Source organism: Amblyraja radiata, chromosome 9, assembly GCF_010909765.2.
Source record: "Amblyraja radiata isolate CabotCenter1 chromosome 9, sAmbRad1.1.pri, whole genome shotgun sequence".
Classification (NCBI taxonomy): domain Eukaryota; kingdom Metazoa; phylum Chordata; class Chondrichthyes; order Rajiformes; family Rajidae; genus Amblyraja; species Amblyraja radiata.
Window position 1 is genome coordinate 34676837 of NC_045964.1, and position 13448 is coordinate 34690284.

The following is a 13448-nucleotide window of genomic DNA, read 5'->3' on the forward strand; positions in this document are numbered from 1 at the left end:
TTGAAACTCTCCTCTATTCAAGTTCAGGACCCTTGTCTCTGAATTAACCATGTCACTCTCCATCCTAATGCAGAGTTCTACTATATTATAGTCACTTTTTTCTTACTCGTGGACATTTTTCATCAGGCTGGAAAAAACGTCCCGACTTATCTGAACGCCCGAGTACCTACGGCTGGCATAACGAGCCGCTACGATATATCCACAGACTCCTTCGGCCTCCTACGGCCTCGTTACGAACATTCTGCGGGTTTGAAAACTCGGGAGAATTTGTGAATAACTCAGGAGAATTTGTGAATAACTCGGGAAAGTGGGACAGGCCCTTAACTGCGCATTTAATTCATCCACCTTATTTTGAATGCTCCTCGCATTAAGGTACAAAGCTTTCAGGTTAGTTTTTCTTATCTCCCTTCTACCTTTTGCTTCTGTCCTCCTTTTATGGCCCTCTGTATCCTTGCATTAGGACCCATCCCTACACCTTTCCTACACTCTCTTTCCTGTTAGCTGCACGGATTCCTTCCTTTTGTGTCCCCTTGGCCACTTAACTTAGGTTTCAGCCCACCGCTCTTCTCCCTGACTGGCAGATTAACCTCATCACCATCGCCCTCTACTGCGCTTGTTCTCTCCATCAGTTACAGGCGTAATGGTATCCTGCGATCTGTGGTTTTCTACCTGTCGCTGAACTTCATTTGACTGACTTTTCAAGAAGTACTTATCAATGCTATGTCCCTGCACTTCATCAAACAAACACTTCTTCCTTCACTGATGTATTCTGAGGCCTTTTGCTATTGTTACTTTCCGCCAACCACAAGAACAAACCTGGAGCTTATTTCATAGAAACATAGAAATTAGGTGCAGGAGTAGGCCATTCGGCCCTTCGAGCCTGCACCGCCATTCAATATGATCATGGCTGATCATCCAACTCAGTATCCCGTACCTGCCTTCTCTCCATACCCTCTGATCCCCTTAGCCACAAGGGCCACATTTCCCTCTACCACGGAGTCCCTGTCTTTCATTGATGTGCTAATCCTGCTCATAGTCATTTCCCTTCCATTGTCTGTAGTCGGGCAATCTATCTGTCAGTCTTCTTTCGCCCCTGCTCTCCCTCACTCTAGGGGTATCTTTCCATTATCCGTCATAGCTTTTTTGGGTTGCAGCAGTTCTGTTTACAGAATTGCTGCAATGGGGTGCTCTTCTAAGTCCAGCAAACAAGTTCTCTGATATTTAATCCATTTCCCCCATTTGTTCCTGTACCCTATAGAGCTCTTTTGCAAGCAAATTATTTTCTTTCAAATGAGTGGTGGATTCTGTTTCAACAGTGAATTGTTCCAGAAAATACTACATCTTAAGCATTCTGCATAATTAGTTCTTCATTTATTTTAGAATTGTCTTGTAACGTATATCTTTTTATTGCTAACTTGCTGAGCAATCTTATTGCTAACTTGCTGACTAATCAAAATAATTGATCACAAACTATCCAATCATAATCTTTCAGAATTTTGGTGACTGGTTCATTTTCTATGATTTAACATTACATATCTGTCAGGACTCACTCAAGTTGATCGAGCAGGTTGTTTGAATGAAAAGGAACGTCTGGCAAGTTGGATCTTTTTAAAAGTGTGCTGACAAGAGTCCAGGGCATGCATATTCCTGTTAGAGTGAAGTGCAAGGCTTGGGTGATGAGAGAAATTAAGGCTCTGGACAAGAATAAGTAAGAGACATGAGGCAGGTATAGGCAGCTGGGATCAAGTGTATCCCTGGAGGAGTTTCAGAAACTGAGGAGCACGCTAAAAAAGGAAATCAGGAGGGCAAAAAAGGGACAGGAGATAGCTCTGCAGATAATATTAAGGATAATCCTAAGAGATTATATGTACATTAAAGGAAAAAGGGTAACCAGAGAGGGAATAGGGCCCCTCAGGAATCAAAGCGGTCAACTCTGTATAGAGCCACAGGAGATAGGCAAGGTCTTCAAACAGTATTTCTCGTTTTTACTGCGGAAAAAGACGTGAGGACCAGGGATTGGGGGAGTCAATGGAAATGTCTTGAGGGCAGTCAGTATTATGATCGAGGAGGGTGCTGAAGATCCTAGAGTGTGTGAACCTAGACAAATCTGGGCCTGATCAGATATTTCCGAGGATGTGGGAAGCTAGGGAGGAAACTGTAGGTGCCCTGGCTGAGCTGATGTTGCATTTTAGGGACTCAAACCAGGGCAGGACCTACACAGTGAATGGCTGGGCTCTGAATGTTGCAGAGCAGAGGGATCTAGGGATGCAGGTACATAACATTCACTCACCAACGCTTCAGTCACTTGCCCATCACAATTTCCTTGGAGTAGATCCAGCTTTGCCCTCTCTCTATTTTAATAAGCATTATATTTCTATTATATTGTGTGTCCAGTAATAAATAAAAGCATTCCAGGGCTCTCTAATCGCATTTGTTTGAAGTTCACTCAATAAATGGATATTATGACATACAATATGACATACAAATTCCCAATGAATTTGTATGTCATATTTTCACAGTAGGTTGTTTAGGAGTACAGAGATGCACATGGATCCTAATTTTTTTAAATTGTGGTCTTATTCTCCCTTCTTAAGATTAATTGCAAAACACACTAGCAATACTTTCCATGAATCAGATCCTGTGTGTCACATCTTGGCACTTTTTGTGCCATTAAATATTTCTCAGAAAACATTAAAAATCTATCTCAGGATGGACAGGAATAATATAGATTTGGATGTATCCCTTTGTAACATTTGGATTTATTTTCTTTGCTCTGTGCAATTGTTTTCAGCTGAACTCAAAAGGATTCCCATGTTGCTTTAACCCAAACAGCCATGAGTATCATACTGTCCCCCATGAGGAGCCAAGAGCCGGATGCAATGCCAACAGACGCATCTCCCATGATCACAAACATTACCCCTCTAGAAGAACCGGAGGAGGGGAGAAGGGTAAAAGAATTTGATGTTATCCAGCGCTATGAGAAGCCTCCCCCACTTCACACTGGCGCAGATTGGAAAGTGGTCCTACACCTGCCAGAAATTGAAACATGGCTTCGAATGACATCAGAGCGAGTTCGAGACCTTACCTATTCTGTGCAACAAGATTCTGAGAATAAGCATGTTGATGTTCACCTGGTGCAGCTAAAGGTAAGAAAGTGCTTTACCCATGTAAACTCTTAACCAGAATTAAAATCGATTTTTGGTTGAACTGAAACTTCTATGTTCAAGTACAGTTCAATCCATTTGGCAGTATAAGTGCTCGGTTATGAGCCAGATACAGCAGATGTGATTGGAATTGGATCAGCCATTATTGGTGCAGCTCTACTATTTAGAAACCACAACTGGGATACATCAAGGCACTGTAATTAGCAGTGGTTCGATTTAACAGAAATCCAGGTAATCCAAAATCTGTTATGTTGAATTATCTCCACCAAGAATCATAGTTTTCACAGAAGCCTCTGGCCCATTCTACCTAACTGGTGTTTAACAATGTGTTTCACCAGCAAATAAAAAGCGGTGAAGGAATATTGGATGCAAATTAATAATAGAATTTCATTAATTCTGGTGGAAAATCTTTGCTATAGCATAGCTGGAATTAGAAATAAAGGATAACCTATATTTTCATCATGGCTAAAAATAGAAATGATCCTCTTAGCATTTATTACTGAAGTATATCGATTAACATAAAATTTGACCAATGATTTAATAACTAGTTTTTATGACCTCAGGTTTTCAAGGTCTGTTCATTGTCACATTACCAATTAAGGTACTGTGAAATTCAAATTACCTGTCATTGCCTTTGGAGAACATATTTTGCCAATAATTTCACCTGAAGACCATCGCATTCCGTGGAACATAAAATCAAGAGCCAATGTCGACAGAATTCTCAAATGTAAATCTAATAAATTGGTACTGGCAGATATTTAATCATCAAGTGCATCACATTTTTAACTCGCCCCTTTACCACCTGATGTTCATACTGGCATGTTCTTTAACAGTTTACAAAATAGAAATCAAAGCCAAGGATCCTGACCTTTTTTATCCTAGCCTTTCTGTCGAAGGTTGATCTGAAATTATTTTAGGTATTTATTTTGTTCAATCTTGAAAGCTGATTAACAATATATAATAGCGAAGTTCTTTACAGTGTTAACACCGGGAAAAGAACATGAACAATTGGTAATTAGCAAATACAAACTATTATATTCTCATTGCTCTGCATTAATTATGCCCTGTTATATTTTGTCAAGTACATTAGAACACAATAGATTTTGACATTTGGAACCTATTTAAATAGACATTTTGTCATTAACACACCCACTGTTGGAAAATTCAGTCCAGTGCACAATGTCATTGAAAGTGGAAAGAAAAAATGCTATCTCTTTCCATAAACTCTACAAACGTATCATCCGAGAGCAAAGTTGAATTGAATCGCCACTGCCTACTCTTTTGAGGGAGATCTGGAAGGGACAAGGCCAGAGCAATAGGGGCATGGTCAGAAATGACAATACTCTCATAGTCACAGGAATGAACCAGGGGTACAAGTTGGTTATCAAGAAAGAAATAGTCAATTCTAGAATACGTATGATGGACATGTGAGAAAAATGAGTATTCCTTATCTTGTGGATGTAAAGAGCGCCACACATCGCAGACACCATAATGGGAGAGAAAGGCTTGGATGAAACAAGCTGATTTACTTACTGTACTGGGGTTAGTAGAGGATCGGTCTAAAAGAGGATCTAAACAACAATTGAAATCACCACAGAGTATAAGAGAGTGTGTGTTCAGGTCTGGAAGTAATGAAAATAACCGCTCAAAAAAACCTACATCGTCTATATTAGGGGCATACACATTGACAAATACTACCAGTGTTTTGTATAATTTTCCAGTCACAATTACATACCGACCAAACTTGTCAGAGATCACATTATGTGGCTCAAAGGAAATGTTCTGGCTGATAAGGATTGAAACTCCTCTGGCTTTGGCCTGAAAGGAAGAGTGGAACACCTGCACCTCTATAATAACATTTTTGCTTATCTAAATAGCCCCCCAAAAAAATATGGCTATGAAGACTGAACATCAACTTTGGAATAACTGAACAGTGCAAACACTAAACTGTGTCAACAGTGAACTAAATGGTTATATGTAACCGAAAACTCACATGGGTTAACATGTCCTTAAAAATATGATTGCAGCTTGAAAGTTACTTATTGGCGCATAAAAGCTTTTAAAGAGCCGAAGTTAGAACGCAACAACACACAAATATAGGGCCAGGCCATATGTGGTAACAGCACACAAAAATCCAGCTGGAAATCGCTTCTAATTTACAGTGCACATATAGTGATATTTGGCAGTAGCCATTTTATATGTATCTTAGTAAACAAATAAGCAGCACACCCGGATGAATGAGCACGTTCAGTCATGTAAAAAACCACAGACGTTAGCTGACATGCTGCACGTCGTGCCAAGAGGTACCAAGCTATACAGTGTTACCTCTCATCCAGTTGGTTCAAAGTCCCTAAACAAAATCTTTATGGGGGTTTAGGTGACCTAGGGAGGTTGCCGATGTATTTCTGCGCCTCCTCGGCTGAGTTTATCCACTTTCTGGCTCCACCAAACAACGTGAGACGGAGTCGAGCTGGATATAGTAGAGCAGGCTTTAGTCCCAGTTTGTAAAGTTCTGCCATGGCGTCTCTGCACTCTGCCCGCTGGCTCTGAACTTCAGGGCTGTAATCCTCCACAATCCGAATTGGTTTGCCGCGAAATTCGAGTTTCCATCTCCGCCGTGCCTCTCTGATGAGGAGATCCTTCGTCTGGTACCGATGCAGGCGGAGAATGACTGGCCGCGGTCTCTGGCCGGGGGCCGGTTTAGCGTTTAGGGAGCGATGGGCTCTGTCGACTTCTGGAGGGGATGTCAACGTCTCCCGAAAACCTCTCGCAGCAAACTTGAAAAAAACTCAGTGGGCCGCCTTTAGCTTAGTATTGTCACCACTCAGAGTGGAACAAATGTTCTCAAGGTCGACGACTCGCTGGTTAAGGTCCTCTGCAGAAAGTTCCAGGGACGAGACACGTTGATCATGGTCCTCCACTGTAAGCTTAATTTGATCTAGCTTTGAGTTGAGCCGACCAAACAAAAGTTCTAAACTCGGTGGCTAGTGCCTCTTGGTGTTGCTCGAACGGCATGGTAATGGCCTCCAAGCTAAAGACAGCGTCCTCCTTTTTGCTCAACCTTGTACCCTTCGAAGCTATTTAGAGAGACGGCCATACTTACTCTAAAGTAATGTCAGACGAGTAAAAAAAAGCTGACTTCGTTCTGGTGTAAAAGTTAGAGGGCGGAATGTTGTGAAAATGTAAAGTTTACCGGAGCACTCGCTTAGTGCGTCTACTCCATCTACCTCTCAAACCGGAAGCCGGGAAAGATTTAAACAGGTATCGGATTTAAACGGGTCAGGTCATTAAGGAATCCGGTGGAACGGGTTTCCTGGCTGGCTTGCAGGTAAGTCCCTCACTCATGTTATTTAGTATGTTTTTCCCATCTCTCTCTATCTCTTCCCGCTACAAGGTTGGTTCTTCTGTTTGCCTTTATTTGCTTCAGTTTTATTTGTTTGTGTTATTTATCACATTGTAGCTTTTGAAAGATTCAAGCGGTTATCAGCCGCTTTCTAATGGCTGAATCGGTCCGTTCGCGGGGCCTTTCATCGCCCGGCATGGCTTAAAATCAAACTGCTGCATTGAGGCGATCGAGGCTCCCGATGTTGAAGCCCCCACAGACCGATTTTAAGCCGCGCTGGGCGATGAAAGCTCCCTATGTTACCGTCCACAGGGCCCACGGCCGAAACCTCCAAAGCCGCGTGTGTGTGTGTGTGTGTGTGTGTGCGCGGGGTCACCCAGAAATGGTGTGTCCCCCATGTTTGATAATGATTTTCGCCCCTGGATAGCACAAAAACAGGCTCTTTGGCCCACAATGCCTGTGCCAAACATAATGAGAAGGCCAACCGTTATTGACCTGCACACAATCCATATCCCTCTATTCCCAGCATATCCATATGCCTATCTAAACATTTCCTACAAACTGCTGTCATATGTGCCTCAATCCCCACCTTCCTGGCAGTGTTCCAGGTACGCACCCCACTCTGTTAAAACCCCCCAGCCCTTTTGCACCTCTCACCTTAAAGCTATACCCTCTCGCATTTGATTTTTTCATCCTGGGGAAATGGTTCTGACTGTCTATTCTATCAACACCTCATAATTTTATATGCTTCTATCAGGTTTCCTGATATCTCCTGTGTTCCAGAGCAAATAATCTAACTCTGACCAATTGTTCCCTGTTGGTAACACCCTTTAATCCAGGCATCATTCTGGCAAACCTCCTCTGCACCCTTTCCAAAGCCTCTCATCCCTCCTCTAATGAGGCGACCAGAACTGCACCCAATTCTCCAAATGGAATACATAATTTTTAATTTGCTGTCAATGTATTAGAAGATGGCCAGTGCTGCAGCTGTAGAGCTGCTGCCAAACAGTGTCAGATACCTGGTTTCGATCTTGACGATGGGTGCTGTCTGTAGGGAGTATGTAAGTTCTCTCTGTGACTATGTAGGTTTTCTCCAGGTGCTCTGGTTTTCTCCAACATTCCAAAGACGTGCAGATTTGTAGGTTAATTGGCATCTGTAAATTGTCCTTCATGTAGAAAATTGCCATTACATTTAAGCGAGAACGTGCTCTATGCGTGAAATTGGAGCTTGTGAATCATTCAAACAGAACAAAGGATTGTTTTATTTCACAAGCCTGATGCTGCCATTCCAATGGACCAAAGTTTCTCTGTAAACCAGACAGAGAATGGCCAAAGCTCAACTTGGAATCTGCAATCTTTGCTAATGATCCAGAAATCAAGCAAGACATCACAATGAACGTCATTGTCAAGGATCTATTGAACCCAACAAGCTCTCTGATCATCTATTTCTCATCATGGAGGAATCTGAAGAGTGCTGTAGCTTGGCTTCTTAAAGTAAGGACAACACTCTTGCAGTTCACTCGAAAAAGAAAGGAGATTCAGACTTCTATGAGTAGCTTTGAAAAAGATCCTGGCAAACTAAAGGAAAAGGTTGATAAGGAGATGCAAGTCTTTAAAGCAACATCCCGCGCACAGTGTTTATTTCCTGAAGATCTTCTCCAAACAGAAAGTGTAGTCATCTCTTTCAGTCAAGGACAGAGATTCAAAGAAGTTATAGACAGTAGACAATAGACAATAGGTGCAGGAGTAGGCCATCCGGCCCTTCGAGCCAGCACCGCCATTCACCGTGATCATGGCTGATCATCCAGAATCAGTAACCCGTTCCTGCCTTCTCCCCATATCCCCTGACTCCGCTATCTTTATGAGCTCTATCTAACTCTCTTGAAAGCATCCAGAAAATTGGCCTCCAATGCCTTCTGAGGCAGAGAATTCCACAGATTCACAACCCTCTGTTCTACATCGGGAACATGTTTCCTCCCTCTAGTGTGTCCAAACCCTTAATAATCTTATATGTTTCAATAAGATACCCTCTCATCCTTCTAAATTCCAAAGTATACAAGCCCAGCCACTCTATTCTATGAACATATGACAGTCCCGCCATCCCGGGAATTAACCTCGTGAACCTACACTGCACTCCTTCAATAGCAAGAATGTCCTTCCTCAAATTTGGAGACCAAAACTGCACACAATATGCCAGGTGTGGTCTCACTAGGGCCCTGTACAACTGCAGAAGGACCTCTTTGCACCTATACTCAACTCCTCTTGTTATGAAGGCCAACATGCCATTCGCTTTCTTCACTGCCTGCTGCACCTGCATGCTTACTTTCAGTGACTGATGAACAAGGACCCCCAAATCTCGTTGTACTTCCCCTTTTCCCAACTTGACACCATTCAGATAATAATCTGCCTTCCTGTTTTTGCCAGCAAAGTGGATAACCGTACATTTATCCACATTAAACTGCATCTGCCATGCATCTGCCCACTCACCCAACCTGTCGAAGTCACCCTGCATCCTCATAGCATCCTCCTCACAGTTCACACTGCCACCCAGCTTTGTGTCATCTGCAAATTTGCTAATGTTACATTTAATCCCTTCATTTAATCATTAATGTATATTGTAAATAGTTGCGGTCCCAGCACTGAGCCTTGCGGTACCCCACTGCCTGCCATTCTGAAAGGGTCCCATTAATCCCTACTCTTTGTTTCCTGTCTGCCATCCAATTTTCTATCCGTCAGTACCCTACCCCCAATACCATGTATTCTAATTTTGATCACTAATCTATGTGGGACCTTAATAAAGGCTTTCTGAAAGTCCAGGTACACTACATCCACTGGCACTCCCTTGCCCATTTTTCTAGTCACATCCTCAAAAAACTCCAGAAGATTAGTCAAGCATGATTTCCCCTTCGTAAATCCATGCTGACTCGGACCGATCCTGTTACTGCTATCCAAATATGCCGCCCTTTCATCTTTTATAATTGACTCCAGCATTTTCCCCACCACCGATGTCAGGCTAACTGGTCTATAACTGATTTCTCTCTCCCACCTTTCTTAAAATGTAGGATAACATTTGCTACCCTCCAATCCACAGGAACTGATCCTGAATCTATAGAACATTGGAAAATGATGACCAATGTGTCCACGGTTTCTTGAGCCACTTCCTTAAGTATCCTGGGATGCAGACCATCAGGCCCTGCGGATTTATCAGCCTTCAGTCCCATCAGTCTACCCAACACCATTTCCTGCCTAATGTGGATTTCCTTCAGTTCCTCTGTCACCCCAGATCCTCTGGCCACTAGTACATCAGGGAGATTGTTTCTGTCTTCCTTAGTGAAGACGGATCCAAAGTACCTGTTCAACTCGTCTGCCATTTCCTTGTTCCCCATAATAAATTCACCCTTTTTCAATCTTCAAGGGTCCAGCTTTGGTTTTAACTAATTTTTTCTCTTCACATACCTAAAGAAGCTTTTAGTATTCTCCTTTATATTTTTGGCTAGCTTACCTTAATACCTCATCTTTTCTCCCCGTATTGCCTTTTTAGTTATCTTCTATTGCTCTTTAAAAGTTCCCCAATCCTCTGGCTTCCCGCTCATCTTTGCGATGTTATACTTTAAAATTTTTATACTGTCCCTGACTTCCCTTGTCAGTCACGGCTGCAACATTCCACCACTCACCCATAGCCCCCAACTGTGCAGGAGCGGCTGATGTTTTTAAAGTTTAAAATGGCAATAACTTGTTAAATATAAGATCAATGCAAATGCATCTCACTCTCCGTCTTCAGTCCCCTATTCCCCTCCTCCATTATCCTCCCTCCCCCACCCTCCACCAACCCTCCTCTGCTTCCTCCCCTCACCCCCTCCTTCCCCTCTTCCCTCTTCCCTCTCCCCTCCTTCGTTACTTCACCATCCCTCTTCCTACCCCTATCCTCCTCCATTCTCCAACATCCCCCAGCACTCCCCTCCTCTTACCCTCTGTGTGTGTGTCTCTCTCTCTCTGTCTCCCTCTCTCTCTCTCTCCCTCTCTCTCACTCTCTCTTTCTCTCTCTCTCCTTCTCTGAATCTCTCTCTGTCTCTCTCTGTCTGTCTGTCTCTGTCTCTGACTCTCTCTGTCTCTCTCTCTCTGTCTCTCTCTCTCTGTCGCTCTCTCTCCCTCGCTCTCTCTCTGTCTCTCTCTCTCTGTCTCTCTCTCTCTCTCTCTCTCTCTCGCTCTCTCTCTCTCTCACTCACTCTCTCTCTCTCTCTCTCTCTCTCTCTCTCTCTCTCTCCCTCTCTCTCTCTCTCTCTCTCTCTCAATTCAATTCAATTTTTTCAATTTAAAAACTTTATTGGCATGATAAAAAATATTGTTATATTGCCAAAGTATAAAACATGACATACATATTTGAAATGCATAAGTATAAATACAAGTATACAGTGCATGGATAGATATGTCCCTGTACATAAACTTGCAATAGGCCTATAGCCCTTTATTGATTGCTACACGTTCTTGCAGCTGTAAGCAGTACAACACAATAGCAAGTTTAGCTATTCAATACATTAGTTTTGATGTATCATCTAGTTCTTTAAAGTCAGAGGTTGCCACACTGAGTTTGTCAAAGTATGCTTTCCTTGATTTGTCAAATTCTTTGCATTTTAGGAGGAAGTGCACCTCTGTTTCAACCTCATCTGTCAAACAGTGGCCGCATATTCTGTTTTCTCTTGGTTGCCAGAATCTCTTCTGTCTTCCTTTTTCAACTGCCAAATAGAGGTCACTTAACCTGTATTTGGTGAGGGCCTGTCTCTGCTTTATGTCTCTAACAGTTGAGAGATAGTCTGCCAATTTATAATCTCTTTTTAGGGAACGGTAACTTTCTAATCTGCTTTGGCTTTTGGTTTATTTATCCCAATGTTCCAAGTACGTTTCATTACATTGTTTGATAATTTTGTTCACTCTAACTGGTGATTGGGGGTCAGTATTGATCTGGGGCCGGTCAGGGTTTAAGCGGGGCCAGAACTGCGCTGCACCCAGACCTCACTCTAGCCTAAGCGCCGCGGTCAAATGCCTCACACTGGGGACATTTTCGCAGCCCTCGCCCTCCTCGGTGACTGACAGCGGACACGGCCAATCAGTGCGGCGATGGCACAGGAAGGGGCGTCGCTGTCATGGCCGTGGCGGTGACTGACAGGAGAGGAGACCAATCTGCTTGGAGGTGACTGACAGGAGAGGAGACCAATCTGCGCATGCTCAATTTTTAAGATTTGTGAACTTTAATAACTTTTAAAATATACCATCGATCGGAACAAAACTTGTTGCACTTGCAGCACAGGAGAATAGTGAGTAAGGTGGCGATTAATCGTGCTATAGTGTACCGTTTTTTGCGCAAATGGAAAAACCACGCAAACCAGAAGATAACAAGATCAGAGTTTTAGTTATGTAATATAGATAGATATATAGATAAAAATGTTATTGCTATTAAAGTTGCCAGGGGTAAACGGGTACCGTAGAAGAAAGTACAGTGGGCTTCTTTAGTGATGGGGTCTTGATGATGATAATCTCTGGTATAGCTGCCCACATTTGACAGCACTATTTCCCATCTGTGGTGCATGGTGCACATCCCCATTTGTGTAATTTACTGGCATATCTATGTCAGATATATACTGTCAAAGCAGCAATAGAACTTGAAGCAATGGTTTATGTTTGGAAAAAGATCCTGACCTTGTGAAAGATTGTATGGGCAGATTTCTCTTCCCATGTGCCTTTGGAAATATCGTGTATTTTGTTTGTGATTGCCTGCAGAATGCCCGGGGTTTGCAATTCTATCCTATCAGGCAATATCACATTCCCATGCCTCCCACAAAATGGGCACAGATCCCCAGTACATTGCCTATTCTTTAAGCGCCTTGAGTATTAGAAAGGCGCTATATAAATCCCATCCATTATTATTATTATTCTGGAGAATTGTGAAATGGATCTCTGCTTTCAATACTGTGGCTGCTGGGCACGCAACCATGACTTCAATCTGCATGCAATGCAGAGTTAGTTAACGTGAGTTAGATATCCAGAAGAATTTCTGGTCAGAAATCTTTAAATTTTGAGTCCAGTGATGATAACTTCAGAGGCTCCTTAATTCTATCAACGTGGTTGGTTGCACACTGATATAAATTTAAGCTGTTCTACAGTGACACTTGGTGGTCATTGAAGGAAGTTGCAGGTTAATTCACTTTCTTGGTGTTCACTCTCAATTCTATTCGGCAGTCATTTGTTTTGAAGCCTTGTCACTACATTAACTTCTGGGGATTTAGACTGGAGTGTGGAATTGTGTCGCAGCATCATCAATATTTCCTTTCATAAACCTTTAAACACAATTGCATGCTTTGTCTTTTGCAGGATCCTGACTTTAAGATTATTCAACGTCATTTGAAATAATTTATGACCCAGAAAATGACTTTAACGTATTTCAGTTGATAAATTGTATGGATCCTATGGATAATCTGAAGTGCATCAGCTGAAAATTAATTTCTAAAGTATAGTTGTGAGTTATTGAATTGTAATTTTTTTTGTGCATCTTCCTTAGCTCGTTCTCCCAAATCATTTTTTTCATTCAGAAAGGCTGAAGTTTCAAAACCATCTGTGAGAAAGAGTTGTATTGCAATCCAATCCAAAAATAATTTGTAACACAGATTCCAGATAGACATTTGTAGGGATACTTGAACTTGAATTAAACCGATTCATTCAGTGATAATAAATAAACACAGGGCAGATTTGATATTCAAATATATAGGTGCCTTGATAAGGTAATTCTTTTTTGCAGTGGGCACAACACAAAATTATAGTTGCGTTCTGAGATTTCATTTTCATATTAATGACATTTTAGATATAATGCTTTTAATCATTTAAAATCATAAGTACACAAAGAAAACATTTTCCTATCTTGACCCTTCTCTATAATTCAAGAAGATCAC

At 42.1% G+C, this 13448-nt stretch overlaps 1 protein-coding gene across 3 annotated transcripts in view; it reads left to right on the top strand.

Annotated features, from left to right (window-relative positions):
- akap6 (A-kinase anchoring protein 6) overlaps positions 1-13448 on the top strand; it is a 382452-nt gene that overhangs the window by 67502 nt on the left and 301502 nt on the right. For 2 of the 3 annotated variants that reach the window (XM_033027098.1, XM_033027099.1), the window contains exon 3: positions 2833-3146. In XM_033027098.1, coding sequence (XP_032882989.1) covers positions 2835-3146 — 312 coding nt within the window. In that variant the 5' untranslated portion in view covers positions 2833-2834. Of the gene's footprint in view, positions 1-2791; positions 3147-13448 lie in introns of all 3 variants that reach the window. The other variant, XM_033027101.1, reaches the window with a different exon arrangement.